This window comes from Numida meleagris, chromosome 1 (genome assembly GCF_002078875.1).
Source record: "Numida meleagris isolate 19003 breed g44 Domestic line chromosome 1, NumMel1.0, whole genome shotgun sequence".
NCBI classification, from domain to species: domain Eukaryota; kingdom Metazoa; phylum Chordata; class Aves; order Galliformes; family Numididae; genus Numida; species Numida meleagris.
Genome location: NC_034409.1, coordinates 67,843,327 through 67,869,404, shown reverse-complemented (window position 1 = coordinate 67,869,404; position 26,078 = coordinate 67,843,327). Strand labels below are relative to the sequence as shown.

The 26,078-nt window shown below is 38.9% G+C and overlaps 1 protein-coding gene across 13 annotated transcripts in view; it reads right to left on the bottom strand.

The window, feature by feature from the left end:
* Window positions 1,978-26,078, bottom strand: part of ABCC9 (ATP binding cassette subfamily C member 9) — a 75,159-nt gene continuing 51,058 nt past the window's right edge. For all 13 annotated transcript variants that reach the window (XM_021391754.1, XM_021391786.1, XM_021391730.1 and 10 more), the window contains 15 exons: window positions 25,801-26,048; window positions 24,714-24,862; window positions 24,490-24,559; window positions 23,539-23,696; window positions 20,637-20,729; window positions 17,864-17,966; window positions 15,531-15,632; window positions 12,703-12,823; window positions 11,519-11,649; window positions 10,058-10,136; window positions 7,101-7,209; window positions 6,778-6,881; window positions 6,072-6,205; window positions 5,642-5,704; window positions 1,978-3,595 (listed from right to left, as the gene is read on the bottom strand). In XM_021391754.1, the coding sequence (XP_021247429.1) occupies window positions 3,458-3,595; window positions 5,642-5,704; window positions 6,072-6,205; window positions 6,778-6,881; window positions 7,101-7,209; window positions 10,058-10,136; window positions 11,519-11,649; window positions 12,703-12,823; window positions 15,531-15,632; window positions 17,864-17,966; window positions 20,637-20,729; window positions 23,539-23,696; window positions 24,490-24,559; window positions 24,714-24,862; window positions 25,801-26,048 (1,802 nt within the window). In that variant the 3' untranslated portion in view covers window positions 1,978-3,457. The remainder of the gene's footprint in view (window positions 3,596-5,641; window positions 5,705-6,071; window positions 6,206-6,777; window positions 6,882-7,100; window positions 7,210-10,057; window positions 10,137-11,518; window positions 11,650-12,702; window positions 12,824-15,530; window positions 15,633-17,863; window positions 17,967-20,636; window positions 20,730-23,538; window positions 23,697-24,489; window positions 24,560-24,713; window positions 24,863-25,800; window positions 26,049-26,078) is intronic.

The following is a 26,078-nucleotide window of genomic DNA, read 5'->3' as shown; positions in this document are numbered from 1 at the left end:
GGAGCATTTGATAATATATTTCACCCAGCTGATATTAAATGATAGCTGAAAAAAGGAGGCAAGCTCTTGCAAATGAAGGTCTGCAATGAATTTGCAACTTGTAAACTACTTTTTCTGCATACCACTTTTCCTAACAAAGCAATGATTTCTCTCTTCAGACTTTGCCTTGCTTACATCCCTGGCTTATCAGAGCTGACCCAAAATTTTCTGGAACTGTCTGCCTCACAGGAAATGCCATGGATCAGTGCTTCTTCTGTGGTTTATGCATGGCTAGAAACCCCCACTGACAGTCTATCTCTACCTCCCAGAGGCTATGAAGCCGGCGATCAAAAAGGCAGTTGTTGAATTCAAGCTCATTGCCCAGATTCCCTCTGCAATCACTGGTGAGAGATTGGTACCTCCAGTGGGTAAGCCATCCCCTGGGCTGGTATTGGAAAAAGCATAATTTTGTTCTGGGAAACCTTTCTTCTGAACAGATAGGAAATGAATCACGAGTTACTTGTACACTTCAAAGTATAAAGTTCCATGTGTGGTTTTGTCTATAAGGACACACACGTAGACAACACGTTATATATCAAATGGCAAACTTATCCAGGTGGTTCTGAGAGATCTTCATAAAAAAGCGAAGAGACCATCAGTGGTGAGTTAAATGGGAGCCTTTTAAGTAACATTACATTTTAATCTAAAACAAGTTTGAATTTACAAAAAAATCATTAATAAACTCAACTCAGAATTAGTCCTCACAGCCACAGACTTGATTTATTTCCTTTAAAACGAAAAAAGAAAATAACAACTCAGCTATCCTATTTGGTAACTCTATTGTTTGAAATGTCAAGTCCAAATGATTTTAATGCTCCCCAAATTCTTGAATCATAAATAACAATTAGCAGAACACAAATGGCTCAGGCTTACGGACCTTCTCATTCTCATTCAGGCTGCAGTTACCTGGAAAAACCTTAGAAGAATGGTTCTCCTCAGATGAATCCCAGCAGCCACTGTGCTGGATCTTGAGCGGGCAAAAGCTTCCCCTTTCTACCTGACAGCAGTGTTGACAGCAGAGGCTTATGATCCTGCCTCAAATACAACTTAAACCCCCCGCAATGGGATTCACAGCACATTGGCATTTTGCTCAGTAATAGACACAGTGGTTGTATGGGGCATTTCTGGTGCAGGAGAAGCAGCAATAAGCAGCTAGCTGTTCCTGGTGTGATGAAAGGCCACGTACAAGAAGGGCACAGAACCATTCATGACACCTTTGTCCATTGGTGGGAAAGACAGGAAAGTGGAAGTTCAGCCTATGGCCCTGGTGAGTATACAACATGCACACAGTGGCTATAACGCAAGGAGATCTGCTAGGTCTATGGCAGTTTGGGTTTTCTGGCTGTGTCTCTTGGAATCTGTGTATGCTGAGCAGGATTTATTTCTTCAAGAACCAAGCTGTGCCTTTAAACCTGCTAGGGATATGCTCCAACGATCGTCAAACCCTTTGACCACAAACACATAAAGTTACAGTCAGTGCTCCTGCATTCCTCCAGCAAAAGGACTGAGGCATGCTCAGCCCATAATTAGTTTTCTTTTCTACACATTGAAGTCGCAGTGTTTGATAAGCTCCATACCTCTGGAGAGATGAATGAGCTAAGAAGGGGATTCTTACCTCTGTGCTGCCTTTGGGACAAATACAAGAGGAAAGAGGAATTAATTTGGGGAACCTGTTAAGTTATTTAGGATGCCTGACACAATGCCAGCCCCTCACAGCCACTTAATAAAGTGTAGAATAGTGTTTCATTGAAATGATTAGCACCACTTAAAATAAATCAGGACTGCATCATCATCAAAGTTATGCAGATAAACAGTTATTTCTACTTCATACTGACCGAATCTGACAACAATGAATCCAATTAGTTTTTCCCCGAAGACAATGAAATTAAATAAGAATGATGCTGGCCATTTTGCTCCGAAATCTGCGTAACAGCGTGATTTTCCACTGTAAACATCTGCTTTATTTTTTTATTTTCTTTATAAGACAGAGTTCAACACAGGGTATTAATGGAGAAAAGAGCAATAACTTTTCACAGCAGTACATAGGGAAATCACAGAAGTACTTTCCTTATTAAAATGTTCCAAGCTGAGTTTTTTGTTTAGTTGTATCACAAAGCTTTAATTTTGAATAAGATGAAAGAAAGAGATAAGCCTTCGTATCATCAGACTAAATGCAATCTGAATTTCAAGTCTTCTTTTTTTTTTTTTTGCCAGGTATTGTCTCATGTTCTTTTCATTACACTAACAATAAGCTTAAGTGCACTTCATGTTCATTTTAAATCTCATAAAAATAAACAAATAGGATCACATTAAATATTATTGAAGTGGACATTTCAGACTCTGCCTTTGAAAGAATCTCTATGAAACTCCTAGGGATTTATTGTCCATTAGGCAATTATCATGATTCAGAATCTAGCCCTATGCATTAGCCAAGTGTGGGCAATCTTTTTAAAGCTGTATGAGGTAAACATGTATGTAAGTGATCTAAAATCTTGAAATCATTTGATAATTGTTCCAACATAAAAAATAATTTGAAGGGCTTAAGACATATAAAACAATGAGTGGCTGGCTGATTACATGCCATTTTAAGTAGAATATTTTAGTGGAAATTTTAAAAAGATTAATATCAACTTTATACATTCAGATTAATTTCAATAAAAAGTCTTAAGATACTGTACAAAATGTATTTCTCTATAAGCCTACTAAAGCATGCAAAATTACAAGATGATTCATGTCCTTGGTTCAAAAAATTCTGTAGAACAAATGTGGATGTAGGAACTGACTGTAGGGGTAAGTCATCGTTGCATAGAAAAAGTAATACTGTGCCAACTACAGTGTGTGAACTAATGTGAAGGGCAGGAAGAATTTCCTTATTTCTGATGAGTTTCCTTTCTCTCATTCACTGCTCATCCCCTATAACTTGAAGAGCAAAGTTTATGCCTTTGGAATGCAGCAGATTGCCCCAAGAGTTATGGGTTTAGATTTGTTGTCTTTTAACTTTTCCCCTCTGGGGATAGAATTCTTCTGGGGGTCTCTCGCTTCCTTGACAAACAGCACGATTTTATTCTTCGTTCCAGAATAACATATGCAGCTTGTAAGAGCACTGCATTTTTTGCTCTCTACAAAAGAAAACACCGTCACTGAGTCTAAGAAAAAATGCCAGATTTCCAGGAAATCAAAACTTCTGCCTGTGTGTGTGTGTGCGTGCTAGCATGAAGTTTAATGGCTTTTGAATTAAGTGACATTTTTATTGCTTTGAGAAATACATGCATTGCAGTGGGATTTATTATCTTGGGAGATGGAAGTGTGAAGAAAGGAGAAGCTCTGAAAAAAAAGCTTAAAGTGATGTTACACTGAATTAAAAAATATGCATTTCCTTTGTTTAAAAATAAGCCTTTAAAGTACATCATGTGATTCTTCACATGTCAGCCCGGACAAATGAAGCAAAGACGCCGTCCTCTTGAGAAAGCAGGTTCTCAGGCGTATCATATTCTAAAATGTTCCCTCGCTTCATGACAATGACCAGGTCTGCCGTTAGGATAGTGTGGACCCGATGCTGCCGTAAAGAAAAGCATACAGAAGTTTTAATTATGATAATTCTCATTGCAGTTCATTAATGGCCTAATCCAAAGTTGATAAAAGCCTGTCTTTATTTACAGCGATATTTGGAGTGGGTCCTTGTACTACATCTTTAATCTGAAGAGACCTCAAATTACTTTACAGCCTCTGGCACCTGGCCTGAAAATACTTACGCATGCCCATGCTTCACTTTCGGTCAGCTAATTGCTATTATGGACAAGACAGCTGTTGGAAGAAATCCTCCAGCATCACTGAAATATATCTTCCCCTTAAGGAAATACAGGCGAGAAACATCCTGGGTATGCCTGCACTGTCAGGTGGCATGGCATCCTGCTCCACTCCTTGGCTGTGTACCCTGCCTGCCCATACTGCATGCATATTAGGACACCCCTAGATTGTTTCCTTCTGCAGATCAGTTAGCTCCCTCCAAGATTAAACTGATGCTTGCTGCAGGGAATAGGTTGGTCCTATAGGTTACAGGAGGTAGAGTTTGATTTCAGTGCATTGCAAATATCATAGCATCATGAAATCATAGAATATCCTGAGTTGGAAGGTACTCACAAGGATCATCCAACATCTGGCTCCACAAAGGACCATCCAGAATTCAACTCCCCTAGCACAGACTTACAGGACTGATGATAGCAAGTTAGGGCACAAGCAAGCCAGAAAGCAAAGAAAAGTTTTCTAAAATCCACATTAAGAAATGGCAATTGGGGATGATATGAAGGCTTACTCATAGTCATAAGTCTTAAAGAGAACCGGTTACAAGATGCAGTGATTCGGTACAGGAATGTATTATTAAGAAATGACCAGTCAGGTACAGATAGGACTAGTTCTAGAAGTATGACATTTCATTGTAGAGGCTGAAGGTCAGGGGTTACTTTAAGGAATGGATTTGTTTAGCATCATAGATTCAATGTTAGCTGCATGTCCAGGCTTTTGTTAAATATAATTCATGTAAATAGAGATGAAATTAAACAAATCTAGAAACCGCACAATAGAAACGTTCTTACACTGTCATCTCAGAAGCTGTGCAGAAGAAAGGAAGCAGAATGAAAGGAAACTAAAGAGGTAAAAATAACTACCAAATAGTCAGAAGTCTTGTGAACAGTGTGGACTGATAGAGTCTACTTGTGAGTCTTCACCAAAGTGGTGAACAGGCCGTCCTCCTTGAGGAGTAAGTTTGAGGCAGTGTCACATTCAACTAGAAAACCTTCAGAAAGGACTAGGACAATATTGGTGTCCAAGATGTGAGATACACGATGCTGGAAAAAAGAAAAGAAAAACAGGTGGGTGAAGGAAGGAGCAGCCATGAGTGAAGAGCGGAAGGAAATGAAGTCAGCTGTGTGAGGAAAGTTAAATATTAATATGTGCCATTTTGCTTGAGACATCAAGTTTGGAAAGGCAAAGGAAAGGTAAGGTGAAATTCCAGTGAGAAGAACAATACTGAATGTTTGAATGGCATTTAACTGGAAAGGAATAAGCTTACTGCTAGCATCTTCAGCATTTACATATCCAAGAATCTTACAGCCTGTTGTAAATGAGCCTGGGTTAAGTCATTCATCTACACAAACTAGTCACTGACAGACTTGAAACCAGACTCCAGGAGACATAACTCTAATCTCTAACCACAGGACTGGATTCCAGAAAAAGCAAATGAAACAGCTGTTGAAACACATATTTATCTCTCTTTTGAAGCAACTTTCAATAATGGTTTAGCCCATGGCTTTGGTTTTAATTTGTTAATGAGAATAACTTTGTATTTTCTTGGAGGCAATGCAGATGCTGAAGTTCCCCATAAAGTCCTTTAGATCTTAATGTTTTTGTTTGGCCCACCTGCAAGATATCACTTAGTACAAAATTTCGGGTTGATGGTATGTGTCTTATCCTGTAGCAAAATCTGGGAATATTCTAACTCTGGGTTTTAGTTTTACCTTGCTTTCATAGTGATGTTTAGCTGATGAAAGTCAAGAATAACTGCTTGAGAAATAAGGACAGAATATCTGCTAGCATCAGTACTTACCGCTATTGTTACAACTGTGCGGTCTGCAAAGGCAGTCATCACGACCTTCTGCAAAATATTTTCCTACAAAAAAAAAGGCTTACCTCAGTTATTTCATCCTCCTATATTTTACTTTGTTATGCGTCTTCAAATATCAAAAAGACAGGATCATATTGCACACCATCTTTCATCTGTGAACCAGACTTCCAGCAATGAAATGCTGCACAGATAAAAGCAGACTCTCTAAAATATTACTTTTAGTTTTTTTCCTCTCACAATAATAATCAAACCCCAAACACATCAACAGAAACAAGTGAAACTAATTACATGACAAAGGCAAAAAATCTGATGTCTTTCTCTGCTAAATAGATCTCATGGCTGACATTTGGATAAGATGATGCCTCTTCTCCCTATAGATCCATGTGGCAATGGGGCAAATTGCTATACTCACTGTGGCCATGTCAATAGATGCTGTGGCTTCATCCATGATAAGAATGCTGCTCTTGCGAACAAAGGCTCGGGCCAGGCAGAAGAGCTGTCTTTGCCCTACACTGAAATTCTCTCCTCCTTCTGTTACCATTGCATCTATAGTAAAAGTCAATTAGTAAAATCAGAACACAGTGATTTTGAGAGGACACCATGAAAGCTCTGCTTGCGCACTATTCCAATGTGAAGCTAAATCCCTATAAAAGCCAGTACAGTTAAGCAAATGATCCAAATATTTAAATCTGGTAGGATACAAGATAATATCTTAGTAATATGATACACACATTATGGAAGGAAATAGATGAGCTTTCTTCAGGAACCAGTTCTCAAATGAAAAGGAAGATGCTTTGGCCTTGTTCAAGATAAAAGCTACAACTTTGCTGGCCAAGTAAGATTCTGCTGAAGGAGCAGAAGTAAAAACGGTCTTTTTAAACTCTTTTCTGACAAGTCCCCCGTCTATAATGTTGATGTGCCACTGCAATGAATGGAAAACCAGACTCTTGTTCAGATTTTTAGTAAGGTTATTTGCTCTGGCATAGAGACAGAATATTCATGAGGTGCTTGTCAACTCCTACATAATGGTTCAGAGTATAAGATCCCATGCATGTATTTATATGTGTACCCATTTATGCATGTATGATGCTATTATATTCCTAGTGAATTGGACATACCAAGGCCTCCTGGCAATGATTTGACCATGTTCTTCAGCTGAGCAATCTCCAGAGCTTCCCAGAGTCTATCATCAGTGCACTTGCATTCTGGATCCAAATTGAAGCTGCAATGAAAAACATAATAGGAGTCTTGTCACTACAGTTACAATTCATAAAGGCCTTCTGCAAAGGAACCAAGTGGTACTCTGTACCTCACTTGATTCCCTTTGAACAGACTTTGTGGGTAGATTGGGGTGATCTAGGAAGGTTTCTTCCCTTTTCCATCCCTTCCTGCCCACATCGCCCATCATAAACACACTGCTGCTCTTTTTGCATACACCTACCGGATGGAACCGCTGAACAGTATCGGATCCTGGAGGATAATGGAGAGTCTGGAACGGAGAGTGTGAAGAGGCAGTTTGCTGATGTCTATTCCGTCAATCACTATCCTCCCTGTTTAAAACAACATGCAGAGGGCATATGAGGGAATTGCATAATCAAATAGCAGGCAGAAAGATAGAGCAGATACTTTGGGCTGGGCTCCAGATGATGAGACAGCATACATTTGCGTTCTCTCAGTGTTGTTATACAAACATGGAGGAGGTGAATGTATGTAGTAACACAACCCAGAGGGAATCCAGCTTTTTGGTGATAGTGCTGCCTTTCCATATTTCTTTTTTTTCCCTCCAAGTTCCTTCAAAGGAAATTTGTGGCTTCTCTGTTATGTGATTAATAATAGCATTGGAAGGATAATTTATTATGAGGCAACCTAAGGTTTACAGCCAGAGTAAGAACAAGAGCGACAGTAATTAGCCATGTTCTGTATCTTCCTCTGTTCTCCTTGACTTTAATAGTAGCAGGAGATCTTTCATCTCTGTGCTTATTTCTTTTGCATAATATATGTATGTATCCACAATCAATACATCAGGAGCCAAAAATCTCCTTGGAACTCAAGGCTGAAAAGGACAACATAACTTTTAAACAAGAGACAGATCAGAAAAAAAAAGGATATCATACTCCAAGGCATTTTAATACCATTCATGGTGGTTCTTACGTATCAGATTTACTTAAATATTTGGTTATGAATTAGCCACATACTGTTCTTCCAGCATAAGATTACTGGAAGCAGTCGCATTAATCACTCCTTAAACCAGTCGTTCATTCCCATACAAGAAGTTGTTGTAGCAGCTGAGACACTTAGTAAAGTAAGATTTTTCCATTTCTAGTCACTATTTCAGGTCAAAGAGCATATGGATCTCATCTGAAAATCTGACTTATGGTGTGCTAGCTGTGGCAACTGCAGATATTCAGAGTGTAGAGACTGAGAAACGTACCAGAGAAACTGGGGATGGGTACTCCATAAGTAGAAGAAAGTGGGGAGGGTAGAAAGAAGCTCTTCGCTTGGTTCCTCAGTGAAAAATCAGGAACTACCAAACCCAGTGACTTCCCCTGGACATAGAAACTTCCCTCTGTGCATGGACCAGTGGAAACTGAATGAGGATATTGTAAGGGGTGTTTTTCATCAGGCATAACTCTTCCTTTTCCCCGTGGATTACTCCATGGAGTGGCTGCATGCAGCCCTGGATAGTACCTACATGACGTTCATTAGTTCTCTCCACAAACAGGGAGAACCTAACCACAAACTGGCAAATATGTGGATTTTCAAAGCTGTGTGCATGGTGCTCTGTAATTCCCAGTTTTTATGATACTGCATTTTGTAGGTTACTCTGTCTGGAGCTATTCCAGTGAAAGACCTAATCCTTACCTAGCCAGACTAACATTAGGCATATGTTGAGAGGAGCCACAATTTTTTTTTCCGTGGAGTGTGAAGTTCAGTAGTTTCCACACTTTATGAATAAAGTCTGAATCAGGCCATGAGATTTCAGCATGAGTGGTTGCATGAACTCAAACAATTGCTTTTCCCCATGAATGAGGACATGAGAGAGGGTTTGCAGAAGATGAGATGCACTAATGAGATAAATATTACTGTGGCATGCCTTGGGAACAAGGTAATGTTTTTTTGATAGAAGCCAGGGAGAGGACATCTTTAGGAAAAAAATAGAGAGGAGTTGGGAAACCAGGATAGTAATGAGAAGTGCTCAAGCAAGACAGATAGGTGGTTTCAAGAGAGGACAAGAAAGGGAAAACACTGAAGAAAGAAGTGAAAATAGGGGAATAACATGGAACATACAAAATTTTTAAGAAATAATGAAGGCATACAGAACCAAGGTGGATACCATGAATGAAATCTTGGCTTCAGTAAACTTACTCAAAGTCTTGTTATGTAATTTTTTGAGAACCAGGACTCCACTCAGAAGTGAGCCAGCTTAGAAACTAAATATGGATTGAGCTGAGATATAGAGAGGGTTGTGCACAAAGGACAAACAGAGGTCAAATAGAAAAGACTTAGGCATTCCCTTTGGGAAAAATCAGGGATACAGAAGGAACAGACAAAGAAAAGATATAGAAAGAAGATTAAAGTAGAAGGAAACTGAAAGTTGGGCACTATTTATATATCCAGGATCCCCAGTAATGAATCAGAAACCTATTGCCATAGATACATACAGGCACAGAACCACAACAAAAGCAAGTATTAGTATTACTTATCCTCCTACATCTTACTGGGATTTCCCTAGCAAACATTTGGTGCACAGGGACCAAATTAGAAACATGTAAGTCTTTGTAAAAAAAAAAAGACAAATTTCCAGTGGTTTTCCATATGCCTGCAACAGTTCACATGTATCTGTATTACAAATGCAGAGTGCATATTGCTGCCTACCAGTTCATTTCAATTAGCTAGGGAAGTGAAATGCAAAAAGTTTCCAAAACCTTTAGTCAGTTTCTGATGTAGCTGTGGGAAAGTGCTATAAAATAAAAGATAATTATCAAGGGAATGGATTTGTTGAGTTCATTTCTACTCCGCTAATATTATCACAGTTATAATAACTTAATGCAGTTATTCTTTAGGGAGAAATTCAGAGCTCTAGAGAGTTGCATATTTGTCCTCTTATCTCAAAAATGGCATATTGTTATGTTAAAGCATATGCCAAAAATAAAATAAAATATATATTTTTTTTAATGTGGAAGTATAATCTGTACATAATGTTTCCTGGAAAAACCAAGTGCTACTCACAATAGGACATTTTGTCCTTTGAGTGATCAGGCACAACAAACCCCATTCTAATCAAGTATCTTCTGAGATAGAGAGATAGGATACAAACTATCAAAGTGTCCTTGCATTTTCTGAAGAAATAAGAAAGGAGTGAGTCAGGGGTGACAACTTACTCCAATGAAAACTTACCATCAAATATGTCCACCATTCTGAAGAATGCCAAAGACAGGGATGACTTGCCGCTGCCAGTACGACCACAGATCCCAACCTGCAAAAGAAAGTAAGATGTTCCATATAAAAGGTAGCTGAAGTCAGACTTGCAGTCCTGGGAAAGCTGGGCTGGACTGCCCTTTTAGTGAGAAGAAAGGTCTTCCCAATGGCCAATGGCAGACACTAGATTAAAAACAAAAGATGGTGGCAAACATGCTCTCTGTTCTAATTTTGCATTGTGACGACTTGTAAAACGAAGGTAAGAGCACTGGGCTGTCACTGATGCTGGGGAGTGCGAGGCAGAGATTATTACACTGCTCCACCCTCCAGGCTGAAGGCAGTAACAGAAAAAAACACATAATTTAAGAAATGTTTATTTAAAGTGGTGCTTCATCTGCTATGGACTATGCCTTATCTTCAGAAATAAATAATAAAAACCAAAACCTGTTTAATTTCTCCTTATGGTTTGTGCGGTGCTGAAATTCCACAGACCCTTAACTGAAAGGTGAAGCTGTACACTGAAGAACTCATGTAACACCTGATAGAGATTCTCACTTGTCCCAGCAAACAATCCTATCAATCACACAGTAAAAGTTAGGTATTTTCAAGTTGATATAAAAAGTGTACTATTTATTTCACAGTGGGATGTTATGATGTTTCTAATTTGCATGCAATGGCGTTTCTCATTTGCATACAATGGGTTTGCATGTATGCATCCTGAATGATGTCCTGATTTGACAAGGGAGTTAAACACATATATTTGGCTGAGAAACTGTCTTTTAAATTTTATTTTTACAGTAGAAAATCCAATTTCTGCAATGTTTGTATTGTCCTCAGCATAAATGCCATTTTAACCATGGAGGAAAAATATTTTTTGTTTGGTTCATGTAGAATAGAATTTCATTATTTCTGCTTGTTGAATTGATCAGTGGGGCAATGTACAATTTAATATTTACTTTGATTTGAACATTTTATAACAATTCAATAGCTTAAAATTAATATAATAACAGATTTTTAGGTATATTGGGATATTTAGGCTAAAGTGCTTAAACAAAATAATTCCCTTTGGTGAAATAATCGTTGAAAACATTTATCCCAGGAAGATTTTTGAAATGTCAGCATTCTTGATCTGGACTTCAATGGTACTATATGCTGAAATTTAAGATGTACTTGTGTGTTTTCTCAGCTCCTGCTTGGTGTTCATCTAATCTCATCTTGCCTACTACACTCACTCTGTGCAAGGGGGGTGGACATGGAAAGAGATGAGTGTCTAAGAAGGAAAGCAGATCTCAGCCCATAAATGATGCCATCAGTGTGTTTCTTGACCCATGTCCATACTGTCACTGCAAATTTTCATTAGTCTTGCTTTTCTGCTATGTTAGAAAACAAAATAAAGAAGGAACTGCTCCAGAAGAAGGATTATATGTAATCGTACAGTACCTTTTGTCCTGGTTTAATATAAGCCTTTACATGTTTGAGAACAGGCTTCAGGTTGTTTTCATATCGCACACACAAATTTTCAATCTTGATTTCCCCCTCTTGGGGCCAGTCTTTTGGGACTTGAGAAGGGTCTGGAACAGTTACAGTAGAACAAAACAAGACAAATGCAATAAGAAAGTCACTTTTTATGACAGTTCCTTTTTTCCCTCCCTCCTTTCTGGGCACTTTCATGAAGTCACTTGAGAAACCTAGCCTTCAGTTCCATGCCAGATAGACATAGGGTAAGGGAGTGCCTTCAACTAGGGTGGCATGCTTGGGCTGTTTCCAAAGGGATTTCAGAACTGCCTGATGGTCATGTTAGCACTTAGCTTCCCGATCTCGACACCTAAGATGAGAGGGTGAATGCTTAAGGAGCTCTTGGCAATGAAATGGGAAGAAGTAAAGCATGCAGAAAAGGTCAGTGCAGTGTTAACGTGCTCTGAGGTCAGTAACCGGCAGAGGAAGGACAGTGCAAGGAAGGATGTTGTTACTGCATGACAACTTGAGCTGTTGACATTATCACAGCTCGTATGTCATCCTGATTTGCAAATACATAGATAGATTTTGTCTTGACTGAGTAGTTCAGTTGTTAAGGAAGCTTGCTGACCTGCAAGCTTCTTCATCACTGCACTTCTAAAACACCAAAGCCAATTTGAAATATGTGGAGACCAAATAGCAGCAAATGGTTCAGTGAAGAGTTGCTGATGTCTGACTACCATCATGCCTTTGTCGTGTAGCCCCTATTTGCTACAAAGATCACACATTTGGAAGCAAGGGATTTTAACACATTTCTAGTTCTCATCTGTCTTTTCATTTATGGATTAGCTACAGCTACATGGATGTTTTGTTCATCCAGCTGTGCCCTGGTACATTCTTATTGTACTTCAGTGTCATGCTCTGTATCCTTGGTTTATGATTGCTTTTTATTCTGTTGACAAGCGCTGGTCTTTATATCTTGCTGCTGCTTTTGTCTACCTTTGTAATTCAAATCAGTGGGAGCTTCTATATGCCAATGAGAAGAGACTTTGGCCAAGGAGACCAATGTATTTTGCATGACTAAATCTACCTTGCTTTAACAACCATAGAGAAAAAAAAGCCACACAAAAGAATACCAAAACAAACCACAAAAATTTAGAGTGCAATACCCAAGTAGCCGTCATAGTTCTCCGACTCCATGTTCAGGAAGCTGTGTACTTTTTTTACTGCACCCATCTGTACCTCCAGATCAGCCAGATTCCTCACCACCCAGTTCAAATAGTTGGTTATCTACATCACAAAAAGAGAACAGGGTCAGGGTTCAGATTTCTGTCTGTGCATTTACATGTTTTGTGAGTAGAAGATAAATTTGAGAAAGTCTTGGGCTTGAACCAGCACAGTGGGTCTATTACAGACATTACAACAGTCCTAGACTCAGTGCAACAGCATCACATACACAACAGACCCATCATACTCCAACACAAACAACAACCCTGGCATATTAATTTTCTGCTTGGTATTCTCATCCTTGTTTTTTGGAGGAGAAGGATGGAAACATCATACCCTCAGTGTGAAGCTGTGACTGGGAGAATCTCTTGTTCCCTAGTACTGGAAGGCACTTTCTTTAAACACGCAGACACAAAAGAAATCAAAATTGATAGCACTGTTTGTTAATGCTACTGTTTCTAATCTTTCAAAGACTGGCTAAAGATTAAGAAAGTTAACTATTTGCAATTATACTGAAAAGAATTCGATGGGCACTTAAGTTCTGTTTCCTTCTGTGCATATTTAGATGGTCCGTTTATCTCTGTGGAAGAAGTGTTTTTTCTTTTTTTTATAGAAATATACAAGAAAAAAATGTATTATCAATTCAGTGGTATTTCCTTCTTAGTTTTTATTACCAGTTGTAATCAATTTGACAAATCGTAAATGTATTGCTTGTAGTAAGTAACTGTTGATAATTAAGTGTTGAACAATATCCAGTAGCTTAGAGAAGCTGACTCCTAGTCAGGACTGACTATTTAAGGCTGAAAATTGTAAAGCAATTTCCTAAACTTATGTTCCCAAGCCTCTATTCAGAAGCTCGTATAAAAAAAGAAAAACTGATCTTATTAGAAACTGTTGATAGTCAAACACCTTTAAAAATTGAGCCACTTAGGCACCCGAGTGAGTGTTTAGAAAGTTCAGTTACTGACAGCATCCTACAAACAAATACATTTGGAGAATGGTAGTGTCATTTATTTGCAAGAGATTGTTGAATCTGCCAAATAAGATGTTTATTATGAATAAATCACCCAGCTTCAATTCTTTTCCACTTCCCTTATAGAGATGCAGTAGGCATACAGTAAATATTTTTCACTAAGAGTCAACAATAAAATTTGTTGTGAATTTAGAGGATTTAGTTGATTGTCTTGATGATGAGTGACAAGTTCTTTGTTGTTCAGAAACATACATCTCTGTCCAGCTTTTGATTCAGAAATGTATAGAATCATAGTTCTGTCAGATTTGATAAAAGAGCCTGGCATCTCAAAGGCCCTGCCCATAGCTTCAGCCTTCATCACAGCTGTGCAACAGAGTTGGCAGTGTTTATACAAGGGAAGAGAATAAGCTTCTGAAAGCCTACTATAAACACCATGTTGCTGCAAAGTTTGCTCTTATCCAGGTCCAAACATCATACCTCTCTTAGCTCCAAAGAGAAATGATATAAAACCTGTCAGGAAACAGGCAATGATCCAGCTGCACCCACAGTTTCACTAGTGCAATTGTAAGGAAGGACAGAGACAGGTTCCCACTTTTTAACTAGAGCATTGTCTGCTCTGCCAGACTTCAGCAAATGGCTAATTTGCGCTAATGATCTGTTTGCAAATACAGCTTAAGTAAAAAGTAGCCAAGGCAATGCAGACATCTTGGCGCTTCCAGATCTCTGCTAATGAAGCAGGATTACCAGGAATGTTTTCAGAATGAAGCTGAAAGTCTGGGACAGATTCTCAGTTGCTGGCAGATACTCACAGTGATGTAACAGTGGCTCAAAGGGTATCTAAGGCCACCCTAAAGCAGCTGCCAGGAATCATCTGCTGCAACCATGGGCTTACCAGCATTCAAGGGTAAAGCCAAATCTTGTGCTAGACCCATGCCCACATCCTCTATATGACACCACCTTCCACCTGCTAGTGCATAAAGCAGTCAGCTTTGTGCCATGCCAACCACGACTTCAAAAATTCTTCCTGCCACTATCCTCATCCTGTTTTTATCCCAACTCTCTTGGTGAATTCAATTATACTTCTGCTCTCTGTGATGACCGTAGTCATGTCATGCCCATGATGCACTCTCAACCTCTCTTACAGCCCACTACGCTGAAGGATACTTCCATGGCTCACCTCATATTGCTCACAATATAGTTAAAATTAATTAGTTACTGTGCCACAAAAATCTTCTCTTTCCTAACCCCATCTTCTCCTCTTTCCTATTGCTGCTTGTCATGATGGACCATGCCTGCTAGCCTTAAAGATCCCAATCCCCAAATTCATTCAGAATTGGATGAATAATATTGGGCATCTGAGTAGATTCCCTCCAAAGGCAGAACTGCCATTTCAGCTTCTTCAGCAACGATTATATTGGTCATTGGTTAAACATTACCGAGGTTATGAAGGTCTGTGAGGTAGAAGTGTCTGGCAGGTTCTGCCATATACAAGTGCAACCAACACTGTCTTGTGCAAAACAGAGTGCACAGCAGGTCCTCTTACGCATTTTAAATTTTTCTGCTCTGCTTGGGAGCACACAGGGCCTGGGAATGGTTGTGTTTTTTTAATTGGCTCATAAAATCTGAAGCAAGTCCAAGTTGCCCTGAACTCTCTCAACTTTGGCTTGAATCCATTATTTGCAAGATTGTTTTTTTTTTCAAGATTAAGAAAGCTGGAAGATAACCATGTATATGTATTTTTTAAATTACCATAATATGAATATGTGGGTCTGAAAGTTCTTCTGCTTTGGTACCTACCGTCAGAGCGTACAGGAGACCTAGCCCCACAAGCCCCGAGTTTGGCCGATAAGTGATGGAAGTGATAGCTGCGGTAAGAACTATGCAAGCGCCAAGATAATCCTAAAATGAGACAGAGGGAGAGAGAAAGATTCTAGACAACATTAAAACGCAGTGACAATAAAATTTCTTCTGGTGCACAGCACATTCAGTTTACTGAGAATTACTTCTGTAATGACACCTAGTCCTTAAATCTGGGTGGTTTTTCCTGGAAAAGTTCAGGATTTTTGGTGTCCTAAACAGCCTACAGGAGCTTGCTGGACACAAATGAAACAGGCCAGTATTTTCTGCAAGTCCACTTGGGCTGGGGTGTCTCAGTGTTAGCTTCTCCCAGAAGAGGAGGTATAATAAGTATAGTGAGCATGTGAAAAGAAATCATAAGAATAGCATAACACCCTTAATTACAACCTTTAAAGCAAATCAATTCCACTCCTCTCCACTCTCTCTCACATCTTCTCAAACGTGAGTTTACCTTCCAAAATAGAAGTATTGGTGACTTCACAAAGTCCGTGAAGTGTTGTGGTGGGATTTATACAAGTAAGGCACGTGTTTTTTGGCCAGACAGACATAAAGTGTCTACATTATGCAGTGGGACACTGTGCATGGGGAAGACATCTCTAAGCCTGCTATATGCTCACAGCCTGCAGCAAAACACCATTTGCATGTTGGTAGCAGTAGCTCAAAGCATTAGAACAGTGTAGTTGTGGGGCTGCGCCTGGGCTACTAAGTCTTGCTCTTGCAGAAATTGCTGCGGAGGTTGTACTGGACAGATCTGACTTCTCACAGGTTTTCACAAGCTTCAGCCAATTTTCTTGATGTGTATCTCCATTTTGAAGTGAATGACAGATACACGTGATCTCATGTAGTCATCAAGGTGCCTGATTCATGGGACTGCTGGTGTTCCTACTCTCCCACTGTTCCCTGCATGATATTTACTTTGGATTACAAAGTTAGCATTTTCCATCCACTTTTTTTCCTCCCATTTGATAACGTCCTGCCTGGAGTCTTTCCCTCGGAGATTCAAAATGAGGGCTTTGTAGTTCATCTATCTGTAGGAAGTGTCGATAACCAGATAACAGACTCTAACTTAGCTGCAAGAAAGTAGGAACAGAGTGCTCTTGAGTCTCCATGAGCAGCTGGGACAAGTTGCTATTGAACCCTTCTGAAGTTCTGAGTGATATTAATACCACTGCACCATTAAGCAGAGCTAAATGAACTATTCCTTGGTACGACCACATTATTTCTAACGATATGATGAAGCAATGCATATTCTTGGATCAATTTCACTCCACATGTATGCGAGTTTGTGACTGAGACATTAATGGGCATTGCCACAGCTTATTCCAGGATTGGATGTGGCTCTGTTATTTGTCTGTCTTTGATGTGGAAACAAGTTCAGAATGATCTTACAGGCTGATAGCTTTGTGCACAAGGGGAAGCTCTGACATCTTAAGAAATGGAGCACAACTTTGTTGCTCTACCAGTGAAGGTGATGGTAACACCCTTGATGTGAGGATTAATCATGCCTTTTACTATTTGTGTCTGGCAAAATCAAACCACAGCTCTGTTCATTCACTGCTCTTTTAGTGTCAGATATATAATGGAAACACAGTGATTTTGCTTGCCCTCATGCCAATCACTGAAGTTCCTCACATGCTGTCATTAGAGAGCCCCTATAAAAACCAGAAGCCTGCCTCACTGCCACTGGCTGTGCTGTGGATAGGAGTCATTCATTTTTAAGTTGAAGCCAAGCTCTGCTATATCTTTTGTGACACTGAACAGTTCTGTACATTACACACAGTAGGGGCTCACAGCAGAAGTAAGGGCACAGCAAACAGAGCCTCTAAATCACAGCTGTGGGATTAAACCTGTTGCCGGGGAGACACCGTGGTGCCTGTAACAGCCATGACTGACTGATTGCACAGCTCACAAAATTACTTAAAAGCCACACTCTGGTTTGAAAGTAGCTGTTACGGGGGCAGGTCTGCAGATGCTGCACAGTAGTAGAGAAAGCCTTATTCCAAGTTATGTAAATGTTTGTTCTTGCACTCTCTTCAGGCAGTAGACATCGCAACAGCAACAGATGAGGGAGGCTCATATTTTCTTACTTCTGGCCAAGAAAGCTGAAAAAAACCTACGTGTTTAACATAAACAATCCCGATCTATTTTAGGTATCAGTGTGTATAATCTCAGTGCGAGATTAATTCCCGTTACTATCTTCTCCTCTACATCAGGCTAAGTCTCTGTTTGCTTCCAAGGTTTCAAAACCATGGCTGGGACTAAACTGAACGTACCGTCCTGACCTCCAGCCATCTGTTGGCAGCCGAAAGAAATAAGTAGGCAATGTTGTTCGTATCTGTTAGTTCCAGCATACGTTGTTTAAACCTGGATTCATGCCTGCCAAGAGCAAAGTTGTTATATTACAACACATTACACACATACACAAAAGGATGAAGCATTAAACTCCTCTTTCCCGCCCCCTCCCTCAACCACAATCTGTTTGTCCTTATGTCTTTGCCAAGCTTTGTGTTAAAAGGTCTTCCCTGGGGACTCATACCTTCTGCCAGGGCAGAAGTTACCTGGACAACTTCTAGAGACTTTGACATGGGTGATGTCTCTAAGATTTCAGTGCTTATTAGATGGTTGTAAATTGATTTGTGGACCAATACTTCTCAGCCATTCTGCTCAGCTGTTTTCTCAGCTAGCCATGAACTGCCTAAGCATTTTAGCCAGCTGCAATGAGGGAGTAGATCCCATGTAGTCAACAATCCCTATAGATTGTTTCTGAGTTACAAAAATGAGTGGTGTCACCTTCCCCGTCACTTTTCTCTCCCAGGTAATGCCTGTCATGTTTAAAAACAGGTGCAAGAATGTCAGGGCACCTGAAAGTGGAGGTACATGGTGGCAGAAAAAGGAATATAGGCAAAGTCTCTGTTGATATAAATATATCACATTTGTGATGCCTTACAGTACTTTTGAATCTGGCCTGTGATCAGCTGGAAGACATTTCCTTGTTTCACATTGTACTGTCTGTTCAATACCATCACTTGAAAGAAATTGCAAAACTTCATCCAGCAGCTTATCTCCTGTTTTATCATGGAAAATTCGTATATTTCAAAGTTTCGGGGCTCTGCTGTGAAGCACCACCTGTAATCCTTGTTCTGCCAGAAACCTCTTCTATTATTATTATTATTACTATTATTATTATTATTATTGCCTTTTCCCAGTGATACTTCATTTCTCTCTGCACAGCTTATAAGCAAAGCAAGCAATCTCCCCAAGGCAACAAGTGGTAACAGCGATGACGTGGGGAGGAGCAAAGATTCACTGAATATTCTGCTCATCTGCCTTTCTGGCAGCAAAAGTCCTGTTTTCCTAATGGAAAATCTGACATGCTTAATCTGTATCTTTTCATCCACCTCCAGCTCATCTTCTGGGCTGTTTTAGACTTTTATCCTATCAGATGACAAACAGTAAAGGTCACTGAAATTGCTTGCTGATCCAACTGTGCTACTTTGTGGTAAGTTATGTGGATAGCTGCTCTATTTTATCCTGGAACATACTGAACTCAAACTACAGAGAATGACTAATGGGATTATTAGTAAATATGAGCTTGCTGACAAAAAACACTGGAGAATTCCGGTTTGGCTGACAGAGAAGCACAGAGGGGGAAATGAAATGGTGTTGGTTTGCACCAGAGATTCATGGAAAACTCAGGTGATGGTTATGATACCTACTCATTTTCTAGGGTTCTGTTTTTCCCTCTGCCATCTAAGCCAACAGAGGTGTTTTGTAAGGTAAAGAAGAGTTGAAGAACTCCCAAGAAATGATAAGCTCCTCATCTTTCTCAGAAGATAATGTGATGAAAGGCCAATCTAAATGTCTCAAGAAGCACTCAGCATATATCAACATCAGGCTCTTATTATGAATTACTGGTTTAATACTTCATTCTGATTGATACATCTTGTTAAAACATTGTTTATTGACTACTGGCTTGCATCTTTTCAACCCAGTGCAAATATTTTTGCTTGTCCTACCACAGTCCTTTCTGCAGCACTCTGAACTAATACCCTAGTTCCTAAAGCTAGCTTGAAGTGATGAAATGGACGCAGGAAGTGTAATTTATTGAGAAGATGAGGCTGATCACCTAGACTTTTGACTCTATCCCACACTGCCCAATTCTCTCCTGCTGGGAAGTGGCATGTTGTTTAAATTCAGCCTGATCAATGCTGTCTAAAATGTACAAGTGCCAGCAGAGCTGGCAAAAGTATTGGAAGTCTCTAGCTGAGATGAAGTGGATCTCATATGTGTGTAAAGAGCACTAGCGTAATCTGGTCTAGTTTGAAATTCTACTATATGCAGAATGAGTGCAAGTTATGCTTATCAGGAGACAAAGTATGACAGAGTCATGCTATCTGTAATGTAGTGAATATACAAGGAGAATTTAGCCTATATTTCCTGGAATAAGTAGAAAAAAATACATACATGGACAAGTAGAAAGATTCTCAGAATCTTCTGGAATTTAGTATTTGGATTTGGTTGAGAAGGGCTAGGTCTTAGAATATCAAGATTTCTTCTGCTGTAGTTTTCCTTAAAAGTCTTTCTAGTTGCAAATTTACTCTCCTAGTTAGTGAGTACTGCAGTAGCACACCCCTGCCTGAGATGTAGGGTAAATACAGAAAGGATTCAGAGGCATTTGGATAAGACAGCTTGTAAGATATAGCATGAGTTTTGGAGGAATGATGTCTGTGCCTGCCCTGCAATGGAGAGTTCCCTACTGTCCATGTAAGGCATGGCTAAACTAAACATCTTAAATATTTAAATAACATGTCCTAAAAACGGTACCATCTTTAATTCAGCATAAAACCAATACAGATACTTGTTATGTTGCTGAAAATACGCACAGGTGTTTAGAGGTGTAGCAAAACAACAAAAAAACCCACTACTCTTTAACAAGACAGTTTAATTAAAGTCTACCAAATCAATTACATTGCCCTCTGACATGCTCCAAGCAAGCTGCATTAATCAGAGCGGATCCCAAGATTCTCTCTGATCATAGATTTTCACCTGAATGCTCTGATGGTGGTAAGGCCTTCAGCTGTTTCAGAGAAGTGACAGAGTAAAGGTAGCTGGGTGCTGTCATCAAGTTCCTGGAGGTCCCTGGGGCAGAAAAACAAAATGGCAGCTGTTACACCTCTGTCCATAGAAACAGTGCCACATAATGGACAACAATCAACACTTTATGTACTGTACATATTGTTTTCAGGATTGCATAAAATACAATTTCTATAGTGTAGAAACTGGCACAGAAATCTCACATTTCTCTTTTGCTACAGAAGACTTTTGAATCACCTCCCAGCCACCTCCATGGCTCCATTTTTTGGCCACGATTGAGCTTCTTTTGGCAGCAACAACGTCAGCACCTCTCTCCTGGCTAAAACCCTGCTGTCAATTATAGCCAGCAGCTAAAAACTTTTACTCTCAAACATTCTAGTTTATTAATATAATTAATATAGTCAGCTCAGAACAGTTTTAAACTTCACAGCACATTATTTGTGGCTCTTACATCAGGTGTAAAACAGGCCTTGTTTATCTGCAAGCTTGTCTGTTTCATTGTAAATGTTATCACCTGACCTGACAAAGATAATGCTTTTCCAAGTAAACCTTTCCTCATTTTCAGTATCTGTAAGTATGAAAACATGCTGGACATAAAGTATGGCAGAGTATAGCAGAACTAATTGGAGTGTTAATATTGCCCCACTGGTTGAAAAAGAGATAGCACCAATAGAGAAAATATATGAATGAGAAACTTCCTTATTTTGAAAACCTGAATAGAGCAATGGTGTTTAAGTCTAAAAGTTCCAGTCTCCTGGAACAGGAATGTTTTCCAAGGCACAGAGACAAATACATCTTTCTTTAACACACTACTGTTGGCATACCAGCCAGCTCTAGAAGTATAAACAGAACAGAGGCCAGAGCATTAGATATTTAAACTCCTTATTAAAATACTACTATGTTTGCACACTGTATTAGATAGGCCAGCAGAAATAACTGCTCCATGATGCTGAATGTTACAATATACAGAACTGAATTTGCTGCTTATATTTTGATGACAAATATACTCTATTTCAAATTTATGATGGAAAATACACAGAGGGTTTTGAGAGAGGTAATGGAAAAATACAAGAAAGAGTCAAAGTGCTGTAAGAAATACTGTAAATATTTGCATTTCAAAAAATTAGTGAAGCTGATATATCTGGAAAGTACTGCATGCAAGTATGTTATAAATACTGGATTAAGCTATTCATTCACCTTCCATTTCCCAGGAATATATTTTCTACAAATAACCATTGCATTTATTCATTTCTATCATGAAGTGAAAGAACACCACAAAAACGTATATCCCTTACAAGTGATTTAAAATAATTTCATTTAAAAGCACTTTTAAAAAAGCACTCGCTGACGCATATTTTCCCAGAAAACTGTAAGGAGACAAAATGAGCGAAGTTGTTACAGACTTGCAACTGCAGAGCCAATGGGTGCATGTGTGTGTGATGATCTACAGGGGAGACCAAATTCTTGCTGGCTTGTATGTTGTGGCTATCAGTATACCTTGTGGGAAAATCAGGTCTGGAGATGGATGGAAACTTTACTCTCCTACATAAAATCACAGAGAGAAACCATAGTACATTCTGGGGGCCCAAGACATCAGGCTTTGTTTCCTCTTGTGTATTTTAATTTAAACAATGTACACTGCTGTGTGTAGAGGGACAGGGTGACACTCAGAAGATCATAATGGATTTATGAATGAAATCCAGGTTTCTTGGTTCCTTAGCCATCTTGAGACCTGTTGGACTGCCATGCACAGCATTAGTTTGGACACACAGTGGGGAAAGAAGGTTTCCACAAAATCTGAAACAAATTACACAAATTATTTCAGAAATAAACAATTTGTGTTTTATCAATTCTTATATTATGGAGTTTTCTTATGAAAAAACATCCTTGGAAATTCTGAGAAAAGCTGAAGACAAGTAGGCTACAGTGAAGCTAAATTACTGGTACGTTGCTTTATGCTCCAGCTGATGCATTTATTTAAGGGAAATAACTGCCACATTTCTTTCTCAGGCTACCTAAATGAGAAATCAACTGTACTGGAACACTCAGCCACTATCTCTTAGGTGGATGCTACAGAGCAAGTTAATGCTTTACCATGTACCTGCATCCTGTGGATACAGGGTGTGCAGTGACAGTTGCTGTCTGGTAGGTCATTTTGGCTGCCATGCATTTTATGTCAGCAGGCACCTTGATGTGCATTTTTAAGTATCTGAAAGTGGCTTAAAGCTAGCCAGACATCTGGCTGATTAAAAAAAGAAAATGAAAATAAGAAACATGACTGAGTGAATTTAAGAAAAACCTTTGAATGACTTATTTAAGATGTGCTACTAAACTATATATTGGCACTAAAAACAGAACTCTGAAAAATCATGACACTCGTCTTGCTGAAACAATGCACTCTTTAAAACCAGCCAAACCATTCTGAATATAAGATGTTGCTGTACGGTAGAAATGATATTCTACAGAATTTTTTCCTGATATAAAGAAAAGGCAATGACTGACATTAATCCAGGAAGTTATTTTCCATTCTCTACTCACCCTCAAAAGATCAAAGCAAAGTTCTGACCACCTGTAAGCTCAGTTCACTAACAAAATTTATGCTCGTTGGTCTCCATAGCGAATAGCGTACACGATGAAGCAAGTAGTTACTTCCCAAAATACTCTATGTGTCATCAAGTCAGCTGGAAACATCCTCTAATGTATGGCTCAAAATCACCTCAGAATCAGATGCAAGACACCATGGTCACTGTGGCAATTTACCCCTTATACTAGTTCCAATAACCTCACATTTCAGCACAGTCCTTATGTATCAACTTTATAAAATAAATTTTCAGGGCAGTTTTTTAATACATACTTGGAAGCAACTCTGAAGTATTTCTGGATGAAGTAAAATGCTATCCCAAGGGGCACGAGGGCGACAAGGAACCATGGAGTGGCATACGAGATCATTCCGATAGCTGATAGGCAGAGTAAGGTGGACCGGGTAAGAGATTCCAGGGTAGGAGGAATGTGCTAGAGCAAAAAGAAAAACATGTATAAGACAAAAAAAAAAAAAAACCCTAATAGTACCACTACATGCTTTTTCCTATTCAGTGCCATAGGGAAAGTGGAATGATATTTCCATAGGTTCATTGATTCTTGCCTTATACCAGGAGCCTTTATGTGCAGAAGTTAAAAAATAACTAAGTAGTTCTTTTTCTAGAGGTCAATATTCTGAAGACCTTTTCCACTTCAATTATATAACAGAGAAGAAAGTGAATATTGATACATCAAATATGTAGAGAAACACCATACACTTTCACAGAACCTCTCAATTTTACTTTCATGTTCCCATCATCCATATACTAGGGATTACTGCTCATCCAAATGTTTCGATAAACAAACATAGTGAAAGTATCTATTCCTTTCCCTGAGCGCTCCAAATTCATAAATGCTACTGCCACAATGGACCATCTACTTATCTCACATGTACTCCTCATAGTAGAAGTAATATTCTATTCTCTGTTTTCTTGATTTGAACCCTAAATCTGGTGTTTTACTAATCCAGATCCTTTAACAGAAGCAACTAATCTGTTTATGAAGAAATTAAGAACTAAGATCTCCTACCACTTTTAATCTGTTGCACGCCCTCATTACTACAAATGTGCAACCATTTTATATTTTGAATTTGTAAATGATCATTTCCAGAGTTTCTATTTGCTATGTTTTTCTCTAATTAATACTTTAATGCATTATCTTACTCAGCAGCTAAGGGAAAATTTACAAAAACAAGGTATAATAAAATAGAATATATTGATACATCTACCTGATCAATTATATTTGTATCAGCTGAAAAGCGATTTAGAATTAACCCCAGTGGAGTCATATCAAAGAACCTGTGGAACAAACCAAAAGCAAAAAGTTATCTGACTTGGAATTCCGGTTTTGGATAAAAGCCTTGGTCAGACAGAACACAAGGCCATGTGCAGCCATTTTCTGAAGCTAAGCAATGAAAATAAATGTGCAGGAGGAACATTATTTTTGCTGTACCTGATTGGCCCAAGGATGATTTTATTGAGGAGATTATGATGTAGATTTTTGGCTGCTGTAAGGCCCATCCACTCCACAGTCAGAGATGTGATGAGGCATAGGACAATCCCTGCTCCAGAGAGGATGCTGAAGACAGCTACATGGTAAGCCTAATAAAATGACAAATACATCAGTCATTGAAGTAAACACACATATTTTTTCTGCTATGAAATTCCCAAGGCACTGCTCTTTGAAACTACTACCTTGTACCGAATAGCTGATATGTCATATTGCAAATACTTTGTGATTATATTAATATCATTATGGGGGAAATAAAAGAGCTATCATGGAACTGAAATACATCATGTTCACATAATTAGAAAATCCGGCAGTTCCAAGATCTCTCAAACTACTGATAAGTATCCTTCAAGACCTTGAAGTGATAAAAATCTGAAGATAGACTAGCTGGGTAAATACAAAAGTATGCAAATTGTTAGCCAAGGAACTCAGATAACCAGAGTAGGACCTCTCAAGAATGGAGGCTCTTTGGAGACATTGGAAACTTCCACATTATTGAATTCAAGCACCACTAAAATTCCCAGAGCAAATTCCCAATTAATCTGCCTGGGCTCTAACACACTCAAGTATTCTAAAAATTTGCCAAGTGGATTATTTTAAGATATTTGTAGACTAGTCAAATTTGCAGCAATAAACGTATCCTATTTAAGTAGAACATCTGACGGCTGTTTTTTGGGGTTTGTTTTTTGGCAGAACGTAAGTGGATAGTACTTACAAAAATGCAGTAATTTACTTAGGTATTAAAATATCATGAAAAAGTTTATTATGAGATTGCTCATTCTTCAACCATTTTTCTAACCTCAAACATGCTTTTGGTTCACTTTTATCATTTTGAAGAGACTGATAAAATTTGAATTGTCTTTTTTTTTCCAAAAATTATTCATCCATTTTATCTAATGACTGAATTTACTGTATCTATCAGCCTTTCCAGTCCAAATGGTTTTGAGGTAACAGCAAATAATTACTTTAGAACATTTTCTCTCTCTTTTTTAGATTATTTTTCTCTGTCCAGCTCCAAAGTATGACCTACCTTTTCTGTGCTCCCACCATCATCAGCCTTCCTGAATTCATTTGCATTGTCCATGGATGTCCATGTAGCAAGCCAATAATCTATAGCCACTATAACTGAGTGTTTCAACAACTTTGAGAAAATCATCAGAAAGAGCAAGAAGAATCCTCCAGAAGTTAGATATCTCCAACAGGTTCTCCATGGCATCTTTGTCCTGAGCCTTAGGACAGTTGACATGTTATCATCTTCATCTTCTTCCTCTTCTTCCTCTGTGATTCAGATATTTGATCAAATTAGCT